Source organism: Podarcis gaigeae (assembly GCF_964106915.1).
Source record: "Podarcis gaigeae genome assembly, chromosome: 6".
Classification (NCBI taxonomy): Eukaryota; Metazoa; Chordata; class Lepidosauria; order Squamata; family Lacertidae; genus Podarcis; species Podarcis gaigeae.
Window position 1 is genome coordinate 76,948,174 of NC_139682.1, and position 13,158 is coordinate 76,961,331.

Sequence of the window (13,158 nt, forward strand, 5' to 3'; positions counted from 1 at the left end):
GGGGGGGATAGGCAGCAGAGTGAGTAATGAAATGGCACAATTTGTGCTTAGCAGTCACAGGTGCAACATCTACTTCTCCTCAGCAATTAGAGATCCTTTAGATCTGCTGGACAGCTCCCTGTCATCAGTAATAAGGCAGGCATCTGAGCCAAACAACAGTGGTGTCCGGGGTTGAGTTCTTTCCACACCAGTAAGGATTGAATGACCCCAAACACCACCATAGGCAGAGATGTAGTTGACTGGAAGCAAACAAGGTCTAGTGAATCAGTCAAAGATATGGCAGGCAAGATGTCACTATGAAGTTGAATGGGTGCTTCATTATAAATTCATTTCTCACAGCAGTTCTTTCATGGCACTCAGTTTGGGAATTACTAAGTTGGCTGTGGCAATTATGTAGCACTGAGTATCACCATTTGTCTTTAGATTATTAAAAGCTAAAATTGGAAAACCGGCCACTAATGCCTGATTATCTTTAGAACTCTTTATTATCTAGCGCAACAATTTCTGTTTTCAGCATGGCACACAAAATTACAATATAAATTGAAAATCTACAGAAGAGATTACGGTGATTATTAAAAAGTTCTTTTTTTGTTGCCCACAGAAGCTCTTTTTCACAAAACACTTATTTGGGACATTGTAAGCACCACTAATTGCAATTTGTGGTGAAACACAAATGCTGCTTATGCAGAAATTATGGGCAGACTGTCTGTGGTATGTTTGCTACATATTGTCACCCTCTGTGTCAGGTGCTCATTGCCCTGTGTTGTTTAACATTAAGAAGAGAAAGTGGATGTCGATAACTTTTAAAATGGAAAATAAAAATATTATTTAAAAGCGAGGGAAAGAACATATTTCCATGAGCATCTTAATAGGCAAAATGAAGGTTATCTGGTGACCATACTCACCTTTTCCAGTAGTTGTCTAAGCTGCTTGCTTTTGGCATCTCTGGAGCAAAGGTTTTGTTCTGGAGCAACCACAGTGCAAATACATCTTCCATCTGGGTCTTGGGCGGAACTATAGACTTGCCAGCCTTCTTTGGGGCTGATTTGAGTCTGTGAACAAGAAACAATGGGACACTATAATAAACAAGCACAGAACGGAGAGAAAGAGAAATGGGGTTTCATTTGCAGATGACCATTTACTGTATTTTTTGCTCCATAAGATGCACCTAGTTTTTAGAGGGGGAATGCAAGAAAAAACATATTCTTTAAAGGGAGTGCTTAGCAGAGCCTGTATGCATCCCAGGGTCTGCTCAGTGCTCCCTTTCATGAGCCGCGTGGAGTGTGTGCACAATGCTTGTAGGCTTTTCCCCGAGGAGGGAGAAGGGCAGCCCATCCGCGCAGCTCTTTACAGGGAGAGTGGCTCTTGCTGGCTTTTGCGGGAGGTAGGGGAAGGGACAGAGCGTGGCTAAGCCAGAAGCTAGAACAGTGAGAGGGAGCTCAGTGATCCCTCTCGCTGTTCTGGCTTCTGGGATAGCTGTACAGCCACTTCAGGGCAGCGGGATGAAGGCTCCCCCATTGCCCTGAAGAGGCTGTGCACGGCTAAGCCAGAAACTAGAACAGCGAGAGGGAGCTCAGAGATCCCTCTTGCTGTTCTGGTTTCTGGGATAGCTGCGCAGTCTGCATTCACTCCATAAGACGCACACACATTTCCCCTTACTTTTTAGGAGGGAAAAAGTGCGTCTTATAGAGCGAAAAATATGGTATTTATTTATTAAATCGAATCTGTACAGTGTTCCATTGCACAAAATCTCTTAAGTAGTTTGCATAAAATTATAGACAAAAATCAGCAGTTTAAAAACAGGTTGACCTAAAAATTTCAAAAAAGTAAAGCCAGTGGTTTAAAATATATACATTATAAATTATATCAAAATACATGCCAGCTTTAACACAGCAGGGTAGGCTTGCTTGAACAAAAAGGTTTCCAGCAAGCATTGAAAAACGTACAGCAAAGTATAGCCTAATCTCATCTTTTCCAGAAATGGCAATTTACGCTAGGAAAGATGTGTGCCAATGATATATTACAGTTGCAGTTGGTGCCGTCTCTATGTCCCTTTTCAGATCAATCCCTCCATGTGGCCGGTGAATATGTATGGAGGGAACAGATGATGCCTCAGGCTTATGTTAGTACACCCATTGGCTCTTCAGCTACATTCACTTAGAGCAGGCATGTCCAGTTCCCAAGAGACTGCGATCTACTCCCACTATAAAAAAACTGGTAGTGATCTACCCATTAGATTGACCAAAGTTGTTGAGCTTTTGGGGGGAGGGGGAGGAAGACCCAAAGTTGTATTAACCTATTGGACAGCCCTGACTTAGTGGGTACTTTGCTACATTCAGCTGAAGACCGCAAGAGGATGTTCTGATGTCAGAGGCATGGCAAAGAGGCACCAGTTGTGCTTCTTGTGCCTCATTAGTGCTGTGCCTGGCAGGGCTGAAGCTGGGACCTTGCGTTTGCAAAGCATTTATTCTCCCACCAAGCTGTGGTGTCTCCTTACTTCTATCAGAGGAACCAGATGACCATAGATGACCTAGAAGAGCAGAGCTACGAAGCTTTCACATGGAATGGAAATCTCTAAAATCTCTACACCCCAACAGCTATAAAAACAAAATGAAACAATCCACCCTTTGTGCCTTTTTAATTTCTTTTCAGAAAGGGCAGAGGTCCTGATCCAGCAAGGATATCCGAATGCACAAGGCTTACTTATAGCCTGTTTATGTGGGCTAAGATATGAGAGGTTACTGTTTCTCCTCTCACTGCTCATTAAGGGCCAAAGCAGATCTTACTTTAATTGTGTTAGTAATCATGCTTCACCCTGATTTCGACCCTGGGGATAGAGCCATGGTGAACAGGGCAGTTTTTCATTGGATGGGATTGGATATTCCACTATGTGAATATCTGTGCAAGGATTTGGACACTAAACCCTGTTTTGCTGGATACGTTTGCAGAGCACAATTTACCCCAAGTGGAATGATGGCTGGATCAGCACTTTACTTCAACTTGGCCAAAGGAGCTTATCTGCTGAAAGGCACAGTGCAAAGCTGATAATAAATAAAGAATAAAGTGAAATAAAATAAATGGCAGGCCATGCATGTCATGCAAAGCTAATCCTGACTTTGACCTATGATTGACACTCATGCCCACACAAGATGCAAGGTGTGATGTTTTTCTAACTGCAGAAGAGGAACCACAACCTCACAAGCGTCTTCTTCTATGATGTTACCACGTTAACTACTGATGGATAATTATACTTTGGTAACTTTGGCATCACTACTGGACATATAAGAAATGCAGACTAAGTTGTAGCCTTCACAACTACCAACTGTCCACAGACACAAAAGTGAGAGCACAACCCAGACCCAAAACAAATTGCCTAAAAAAGCATTAGACAAAACCATTCAACACACCCAAGACACAACAGAGAAAGCATGCATTGGGCTAGAAGTTAGCTTTTAAGTGACACAGTACAGTATTTCTAGCACAGATATGCAGTTATGTTTTAATTGTTTTTGGAAAAAGATTGACATCTTTTTTTAAAAAAAAAAACGAAGAAGAAAGGTTTACATGTCTACAATTATTGGATTGCACACTGCTTGGCTTTTCTCTAGGGTTAATCTCACACAGCCCTTCGCAGACACAAGGCAGCAAAGGCTTTGAATGAGATGCAGGAGAGTTAATAATTTTTTAAAAATCATCGCAGAAATATGAAGAAACAAGACTGCAAGGCATTTTTCTACCTCCAAAACCTTTCAAGCCTCAGAGGACTTTGTGAGGGAGAGAGTAGATATTGCAAAGCAGAGTAGTCATTAACAGAGCTGAAAATAGATCTGGGAAGCACGCTGGTTTCGAAAAAGTCAGTGTCAAATTAAAATGTCTCACCTAGACTGGATATACAGAAGCAGCAGAAAGTGAGGGTAGAATCCTAGTGGCAGTGGAACAGATGGAACGACTCTGGAGTGTGGTGACAACAACATCTTTTAATGTTCCTCTACAATTAAAACCAAACTCTCTCACTGCAAGCAGAAAACTAGCACAGTAGTTGGAGGGAGAGGCAAGCTCATCCTTCCTGATGTGCTAGTTATCTACTTGCAGGGAGCTTTTACATGAGGGAACATGCAAAACCTGCACCCTTCACCTCCAGTCTGAAATGCCACAGCCCATTACACCACCGTTGGGCTTTACCACCCAATTCCTACCCATATGCAAAGCCAGTAGGTCCTTTAAGGATGTGCTCTGTCTTTACTTTATAGGTGGAGGGGAGTAAGAGGAGCAGGCAACACTTTCAAGCCCTATGCTTTGTGGATATCCATGGTACTGGACATATGACACAAATCGAGACTATACATACTGACAATTACAACCAAGGAAATAGGGTGGCTCCTAAAATACATATCTCAGGTGTCAACAGCCAATCTTAAAAGGTGCATCTTCAGCATACCTCTAATGAAGGTGCCATATACAGTGGTACCTTGGGTTAAGTACTTAATTCGTTCCGGAGGTCCGTTCTTAACCTGAAACTGTTCTTAACCTGAGGGCCTCCCCCTGCTGCTGTGCTGCTGGAGCATGATTTCTGTTCTCATCCTGAAGCAAAGTTCTTAACCTGAGGTACTATTTCTGGGTTAGTGGAGTCTGTAACCTGAAGCGTATGTAACCTGAGGTACCACTGTACATCTCTGTGCAGAATGAATTCCACAAATTAGAGACCTGTGCCTACTTCGAGAACAGGTGTGTATGAATCAATGGGTTAAGTTAGTGTTTTTATATATATAGATAACCTAACTGGTTTCCTGTACTTCTCTTCTGCTTGTAGCTTTCAGGTGGAACTTTTCCTTCAGTTACAATAAAGGAAGGATTTTGAAGTCCTGGTTATGAATTGCTCCACCCTGAACACAAACCCAACAGCTTGCAATGTGCCATGTTAGTCCACTCCTTCCCAGATTCATGTATATGGCATGGATGGGCCTACTAAACTACACACAAACACACACACTTCAGCATTTCCTGTACATTGTACCAGGTACATATTAATGAGAATGGTCAAACTGACAACAAATATATTTGAGGGCCAACCAACACCATCTGCCCTGTGAGGAGGATGAAGAGAGTGAGGAAGGCAGCTGAAAACATCCAAACATCCCTCCCCACCTGGTCAGCTTTACAAGTTAAAGCATTTGTCTAAGTTCTTTAAAATTCTAAACTGCCTTGGCAGAAAGGCAATATATAATGAATGAATGAATGAATGAATGAATGAATGAATGAATGAACTGGTGCTTCCACAGCACAGACCTGCATAGAGTGCTCTTCCCATTCAGCCCTGAAGCCCACTGTGTGACCTAAAAGTGGAAGAGGGGTGTAGGACTATGGACTCCTTGGAAAAAAGCTGGGAAATTAATAGAATGAATATATCAGCATCCTTTCAGAACAATCTTATACATACACATAACCATCTACACTACTAACTTAAAACATCAGAATAACGGAAAGTAAGGTAAAAGGTAAAGGACCCCTGGATGGTTAAGTCCAGTGAAAGGTGACTTTGGGGTGCAGTGCTCATCTCACTTTCAGGTCGAGGAAGATGGCGTTTGTCCACAGACAGCTTTTCGAGTCATGTGGCCAGCATGACTAAACCGCTTCTGGCGCAACAGAACACTGTGACGGAAACCAGAGCACACAGAAACTCTGTTTACTTTCCTGCCACTGTGGTACCTATTTATCAACTTGCACTGGTGTGCTTTCGAACTGCTAGCTTGGCAGGAGCTGGGACAGAGCAACTGGAGCTCACTGCGTTGCACGGATTCAAACTGCCGACCTTTTGATTGAAAGAACAGCTTTATACACAGCATAATTTTCATTTATTGTCATTCTGTCCTTAAGCTATTGCTTATGTAGCCAAAATGGCAAGAACCATACACAGAAGGGAGGTATCATCAGACTTGGGTTAACCTTGTTTGCAGAAGTACTTTTTTTCTTTTTAAGAAAAAAAAACTACCCTTGGGATTGGGGATCCCCCAAAACAGCCCCACGAGCCCCCTCACTGTCCATGGAATTCTGCCATACTGCTGAGAGAGGAAAAACAGAAAACTATGTGGAAGGGAAATGGAATGGGCTGCTTAGAAAAGGAGGATATAGATATTTAAAGGTGGAGAGAACAATCTCATTGTCTGAATTGGTCATTTCCTGGTCACTATGTAAAGCTATTTTTATAGGTCCCCAGGGAAGGGAAGTGAGACCTGCCAAAGATTAAATCAATGGAGAAATCTAAGATTTTAATTTAGTTATTACAGATGTCGGAAAATTCTGCCAAAAATGGAAAAGGAAGCCGAAATGGCTGCAACTTACAGCAATAGTCAGGAACAGAAAACTGTCAAATGAATACAGTGGGTATTCATTCACACTGTTGTTTCAAGTCTGCAAATAGTGCATAATTAGTAACTTTTTTTTTATGGTGTCCTGACACTTTTTTTACATTGAAATGAATGTAAGTCACATAAGTCATGTAAATAGTTATGTAACTTACATTGAATAGCAGACATTGAGACCTATAACATAGTGTTTGGTAGAAACCAAACTGCAGTGGAATGGAAACGGTGCTAATTGTGACAAACACAGGTCAGAATGGATAATGCTGCCTTATTAAATCTGTAGTAGTAATGACTGAGTACTAACATGTCTACCCCACCCAATTCCTCTGAGGCAGACTGGATTGAAGTGCCTGGAACCCGGAACAGAAACAACATTTTGTTTCAGGGCTTTACCTAAGACATTAAAAAATAAGATTGACTTATAATTTTCTAAAATAATTCAAATGTTGAAAAGGTAACAAATACAATCTATTTTGTCACATTTTTTTAAAAAAATACACATTGCAAAGGGGGATTTAAACCATAGCACGCACGACAATCACGTTAACTCAAAATGCATTTTCTGGAGTTTCCCAGTAACAAAATACTTCAGCACAAAGGCTGGGAAAGTGCAACACTCCCACCGCAGAAAAGTGCAGCCTCAAAGAAAGATGTCTGGATCCTCCATAAAAAAGGAATAAGAAAGGTGTATTTATTATTTGGAAAGGTCTGTGGAAAGACTTGCCTTAGGGCTTTCTGGAAAAAAGGTTTAGTGCTGAATTATATGAAGTCCACAATGCTCTTTTATCCATTGTGTTTATTATTGTTATGGTGGAGGGCATGTGGTATAACAAGAACAATAAAAGCAAAGCAAAACAGAGACAAAGGGACCAATTTTGATGGGTTTTGAATAGCTAGAAGCATTGGAAGCTGGAATAAGCCCAGCTTATCAAAGCTACAACTGTTTGTAACATAAATAAAATGTGGGCCAGTGACATCTCCATTCTGTTACCTCCTGGTATATTAAAGCTGACGTCTTGCAGTAAGAAGACACTGTTGCTGGTCTGTACAACCTACCAAGTCACATGCAGCCCAGTGGTCATCTATGGTGGCTGGGCAACCGGCCCTATCATTAGGCAGAATGAGGTAGCTGCCTCAGGTGGAAGATGCAGAGGTGTATAGAGCAGCAGAGCACAGGTTGTACTACTGAGGTGTATGAGCCATGCGGCTTTCCCACTAAGCTAGCTTGGTGCCATCAGGTGCAGGAGAATATGTTTTCCCATTTATAGCATTGAAAGGACTCAGCTGCCAGTATGGTTGGCTTTTGCACATGGAATGGAAGAGAGGCAACATCTTTGCCTAGGGTAGTAAAACACCTTGGGCTGCTACTGCCTATCAAATACTTGACAATCCCACAGCTCCTCCTCCCTGCTAGGATTTTGTAGTCCTTTGCTGTTGTTGTTTAGTTGTTTAGTCGTTTAGACTCTTTGTGAGCCCATGGACCAGAGCACACCAGGCACTCCTGTCTTCTGTTGTCTCCCACAATTTGGTCAAACTCATGTTGGTAGCTTCGAGAACACTGTCCAACCATCTCGTCCTCTGTTGTCCCCTTCTCCTTGTGCCCTCAATCTTTCCCAACATCAGGGTCTTTTCCAGGGAGTCTTCTCTTCTCATGAGGTGGCCAAAGTACTGGAGCCTCAGCTTCAGGATCTGTCCTTCCAGTGAGCACTCAGGGCTGATTTCCTTAAGAATGGATAGGTTTGATCTTCTTGCAGTCCATGGGACTCTCAAGAGTCTCCTCCAGCACCATAATTCAAAGCATCAATTCTTCGGCGATCAGCCTTCTTTATGGTCCAGCTCTCAATTCCATACATCACTACTGGGAAAACCTTAGCTTTAACTATAGGCAAGCAGTAAAGGCAGGAACTTTCTCAAGCCAGCGGAAGGCCACCATAAATGTACAGTGATGTGTGTTCACATTTGGGAATTGCAAATGGTGCAGGTTACACAAATATATAAGTTAGTAGCCAAATGGTGCTGTGGGAAGACTGTGATTTGGGGTATGATACAATATTCGGGGCCTGCCTCCATTTTGTATTCAGCGGTGTTATATTTAAGTCATCCAAAAGTCCCGATGTGGTGGTGTAAATAATGGTGGTGATGAATACTATTTTGCAGAACTGATTATGCTTCTGCTAGCCACAGAGAGAAGGAACACACAGGTTGCCACCCCTGGCCACTAGAAGCTGGGTTTCCTGCTCAGCACCCTTTTAGCTTCTGAAGTTCTGCCAGGAACCTTGTCTGTACTTTACAGTCACATCAGCAAGAAAACAAATTCTGAGGAAGCGCTGTTTTGGAAGTGTGCTCATACACAGCAGTTAAGCAGGTAAGAAGAGCCCCTACCCCACCCTCAAAGCCACCTCACGTGTGACATTTTCAAAAGGTGCACGGAAGACATTGTTGTTTGATATGTACATCCACAAAAGTAATGTGTGAATGCAATAAAAAAACTGTTTGCAACATGCAGGCGCGTCAATCAGGGAGCCTTGTTTGGCTGCAGGTGCCTGTTGAGTGCATGTTTGGTGGCAACCCTGGGTTTGCTGCCATGTCATGTATGAAATATCACCGTAGAGAAAGGAATCGGCTGCAAGACCCCTGTACTCTGACTAGCAGCAGCAGAAAGGGGGGCTGTGCCACTCAGCTGCCTCAAGCCACCCAGAGTGGCTGGGGAAACCCAGCCAGATGGGCAGCGTATAATAATAATAATAATAATAATAATAATAATAATAATAATAAAAAACTGGAGGTGCCAGATATTGATATGTGGACCTTCTTCAGGCAGAGCTTGTGTTCTGCAACTGGGCTCTGCCTCCTCCCCAGCTCCACTGCTGAGTAATCAAGGGATGATCAATCAGGTGATAAACACAAATTTGTGACCAATCCCAACATATGCTCATGTTGTATCCATGTCTCATTCACATTTGCGCCATTCTCCGAGCTATTAAAATGTGGGTTGCTTATTTATTTATGACACTTATCTACCACCTTGCTGCCAAAGCACTTAAGGCAGTTTATATTTTATAATAATGACTCAGTAATGGATGACAAGCTTGCTGTGGCATTGGCACATCTGAGGCACGGGATGGGGAGCTGTGGTGCTGGCTCCCGCACAGAACGAATAAGCAAACAGTTTGAGGGTGAGTAACAAACTTAACTGCAGATGTAAAGTTACTGAAAAGCTAACGAGGGTGAAAGCATTCTCACAGGTCTAAGCTAGACTTATTCTTGCTGAGCAACAGCTTTGGGCCCAGGAACTATGGGTAAAAATTCTTCCTCAGCATTAGACTCAGTTGGGCATCTTTTGGCCTCAGTTCCACATTTGGAAACTGGGTCACCATTATTGTACAGATGAGGCTAAGAGCTAGGACAGCTACATATCATATACAAATCAAAGAACATACTGTGATGATGTTTATTCGCTCCAAAACTAATATCACAATCCTATACAAGTCTATTCAGAAGTAAGTTCCACGGAGGTCAGAGAGACTTATTCCCAGTTTATGGAGCAATCCGAACTCTGGGAAGCCAGCATAATTTAAAGTGGCTTAAGATACGACAGCATAAAGTATACCAGATCCAAACTCCATTCAGATATGAGGCTATTGCTAACTGAGCTGGTGTAAGCCCAGCAGAGGGAAAGCTAAAATAGAATTTGACGTACGCCACCCATTTTGCTGGATTATCAGGTCATGAGATTGAGCTAGGAATTAGGATCCAGCATAAGTGTATCCCTGCCCCCAGTTTGACACCTGTCACACTGTAGAATGCCTTTTTTTTGGGGGGGGGAGGGAGACTAATACAAGCCTCAGCTGAGCTAGCTTCAGATGAGCCAGGGTTGGGGGGGGGGTCAGTCTTACACTGAACCAGAGATTCACTACATCCTAACTCACTTATTCCTCAGAGAACCTTGGGTTTGGATTGCCTCCTAAGTGTGTATAGGATTGCAGCTTTCTTATTAATTTATACAGGGTAATCTATGTAGCTAATGGAGTGAACCCCCCATCGTTCAGCCCAGATACTGAGATCCAGCTCTGGGGGCCTTCTGGCAGTTTCCTCACTGCAAAAAGTGAGGTGACAGGGAACCAGGAAGAGGGCCTTCTCAGCAGCAGTGTCTGCCCTGTGGAACACCCTCCTATCATATGTTAAGGAAATAAACAACTTTTAGAAGACATCTGAAGACAGCCCTGTAGAAGGAAGTTTTCAATATTTTGATGTCTTGCTGTGTGTTAATTTGTTGGAAGCTGCCCAGAGTGGCTGGGGCAACAGTCAGAAGGGTGGCATAGTAGTAGTAGTAGTAGTAGTAGTAGTAGTAGTAGTAGTAGTAGTAATGCTGAACAGGATAGCATAAGCAGAATGGGAAAGTTCCTTTCCCTGAAGGTATGACAATCTACATTTAGACAGTGAGGGAGACAATAAATAGGACGAGAAGAAGGATGGATTCTCAAAACCTTCCCTAAACCCGAAGGACATCAAGCATATTATGTATGAGATATGATGTGCTGGAAGAGTCCTCAGCATGTTGCATGCTGAACTAGTGCTATTCTAAAAGTAATCACTACAAGACATTCTTTTAAAATGACTTCCTGTTCATCTGATGCATATTTAGCACAAAGAAAATTCCTTAGGCACAGTGGAAGGACATTGTGATTGGCTACCCAGGCTTAAATGATTGATGATATTAGGCTATATTTAGGCCACAGTGCTCTTGTGCCTTCTGTTTTTCCTTTATTATTTCCGGCATCTTTTGTGATTTTAGAAAGGCTGTCGTTCCTAGGAGAAATGGCACAGCAACAAACAGGTAAAGCTGGATTTTCATTTTCGAAAAGCGTTGACACACTTGTTTTGCATCAAAGAGCCATGGCTCAATGGCAGAGGATCTTGTTTGCATGCAGAAGATATTCAGGTTGAATACCTGGCATGTCCAGGTGGGAATGCCTGAAACCCTGCAGAACTTCTGCCAGTCTGGGTAGACAATACTGAGCTAGCTGCCCTCATCACCACACCTAACAAAAAATACAGGTGTGTCTCCTGCAAATGCAGGTTTGCTGCTTGGTGGTCTGAGAAAAATCAAGGAAGCTGGGGAAAATCTCTCTTCATGCAAAGGAAAAAGGATGCCTGCAAATCTTTAGGGCCCCCAAATTTTTACATTCTAAAAATTAGCAGCTGGAAAAACTACAGAGGTAGAGTAAGAACTGCTAAAGGTAGTAAGTGATGAATGAGAACAAATGCAAGTCTCCATGCAAGTTCATGTTGGACTAATTATTATTAGAGCCAAATTATTTCTGAACTAGGCTGATTTCCTGAGCAAATCCAACATTTCGAAAAGCAGAATACCATTCCCTCTCAAATCTCCAGAAAGGCCCTCCCTGCTAGCTGAGACCTTCCAAACAACTTATTCCTTCCCCTTATATTAACAGCTAGTTGTAGGACTTGTGGACATCAGGGAAAGTGCCAGGACATCAGGGAAAGGATGGAGGAACTTGTCTCCCTTTCCCTCCTCTCTTCATGTGATGTTATGCTGCTGCCAAGGGAGGATGGGGAAAGAGTGTTTGGTTTTCAGGGTAAGGTGGAGGAGGATGGAGATCAGGGCTGGGTATTCTTCTCAGGCTTAGATTTCAGCCAGATCTGGAGCTTGCAATCTCACTTCTCTTTTGAGATGATATTTATGAAACTGCAGGTCCCAGATATGACAAACTGTGGCATTATCTTTAGAGCTGACATAAAATGAAGGGGTTACACCAAAACAGGCAGGTTTTGAAGAAAGATCTGAAAGAAGACAGAAAGACTGCCATGTATATGTAGATATTATGGTGATGACTGTTATGTTTATCTCTGCAGTGCTGCCCATGCCCTTGATGCTTTGCCAGGAACTAAAGGAAGGCTGAGAAGTGGGGCATGAAAGATAAACTTCAGAGGGGAGTGGGGGAAGAGAGGCAAGGGAAACAAACTAGCAGACGGAGGGAAAGAGAGTTGAGACGAGGGCAACATGAGATGAATGGGGGTGAATGAAGTTACTTTGCCTTTGTTTGAAGGGGTTTGGGGTTGCTGGTACAATGGATTAATAAAGCAGAATGCAGTATCAAAACTCACTGAAATATAAGTGAGAAGGACAAGAAGCCGAGAACAATTTGAGAGCTTTATTATTTATCTGAAACACGAGTACGATTCAGAATGCATGTAAAGCAATCTTGCTGCTAATTATATATCAAGTTGTTGTCATGGTTATTTAATTAAAATTTGTATACTGCCCTATACTCACAGGATAAAATCGCAATATAAAAACACAAAACACACAATCAAAATAAAAACAAGAACAACCCAATAACCTCCTGCAACACATTTTAAAAAGGGCATTGAATCAACCCAAGGCCTGGTTAAAGAGGAAAATTTTTGCCTGGTGCCTAAAGATTTATAATGGGCCTATGGACCGTAATAAAGCTGTGTGTGTATAATGAAGGCGCCAGGCGAACTTCCCTGGGGAGAGCATTTCACAAGTTATGATTCATAGATGCAATGGTGAAGGGTTATACGTTGATCTATTCAAATAGTGAATATGTGAGTACATTCTATATGTTGCATGTTTGTAATATAGATGCCAATGTACGTGTGTTGAGTGTGTGTGTGTGTGTGTGTGTGTGTGTGTGTATGTAGATATAAATACATAGTTGCGGAATAGCTGTACTCCAGCCAAGCTGTTTATGTTTCTCATTGTCTGATGATAACACGGTAACATGTTTTTAGTTGCAATTGCTGGAGT

General features: G+C 42.4%; 1 protein-coding gene across 3 annotated transcripts in view; it reads right to left on the reverse strand.

The window, feature by feature from the left end:
• OLFM3 (olfactomedin 3) overlaps positions 1–13,158 on the reverse strand; it is a 164,423-nt gene that overhangs the window by 39,899 nt on the left and 111,366 nt on the right. For all 3 annotated transcript variants that reach the window (XM_083743471.1, XM_083743470.1, XM_083743472.1), the window contains exon 2: positions 906–1,052. In XM_083743471.1, coding sequence (XP_083599597.1) covers positions 906–1,052 — 147 coding nt within the window. The remainder of the gene's footprint in view (positions 1–905; positions 1,053–13,158) is intronic.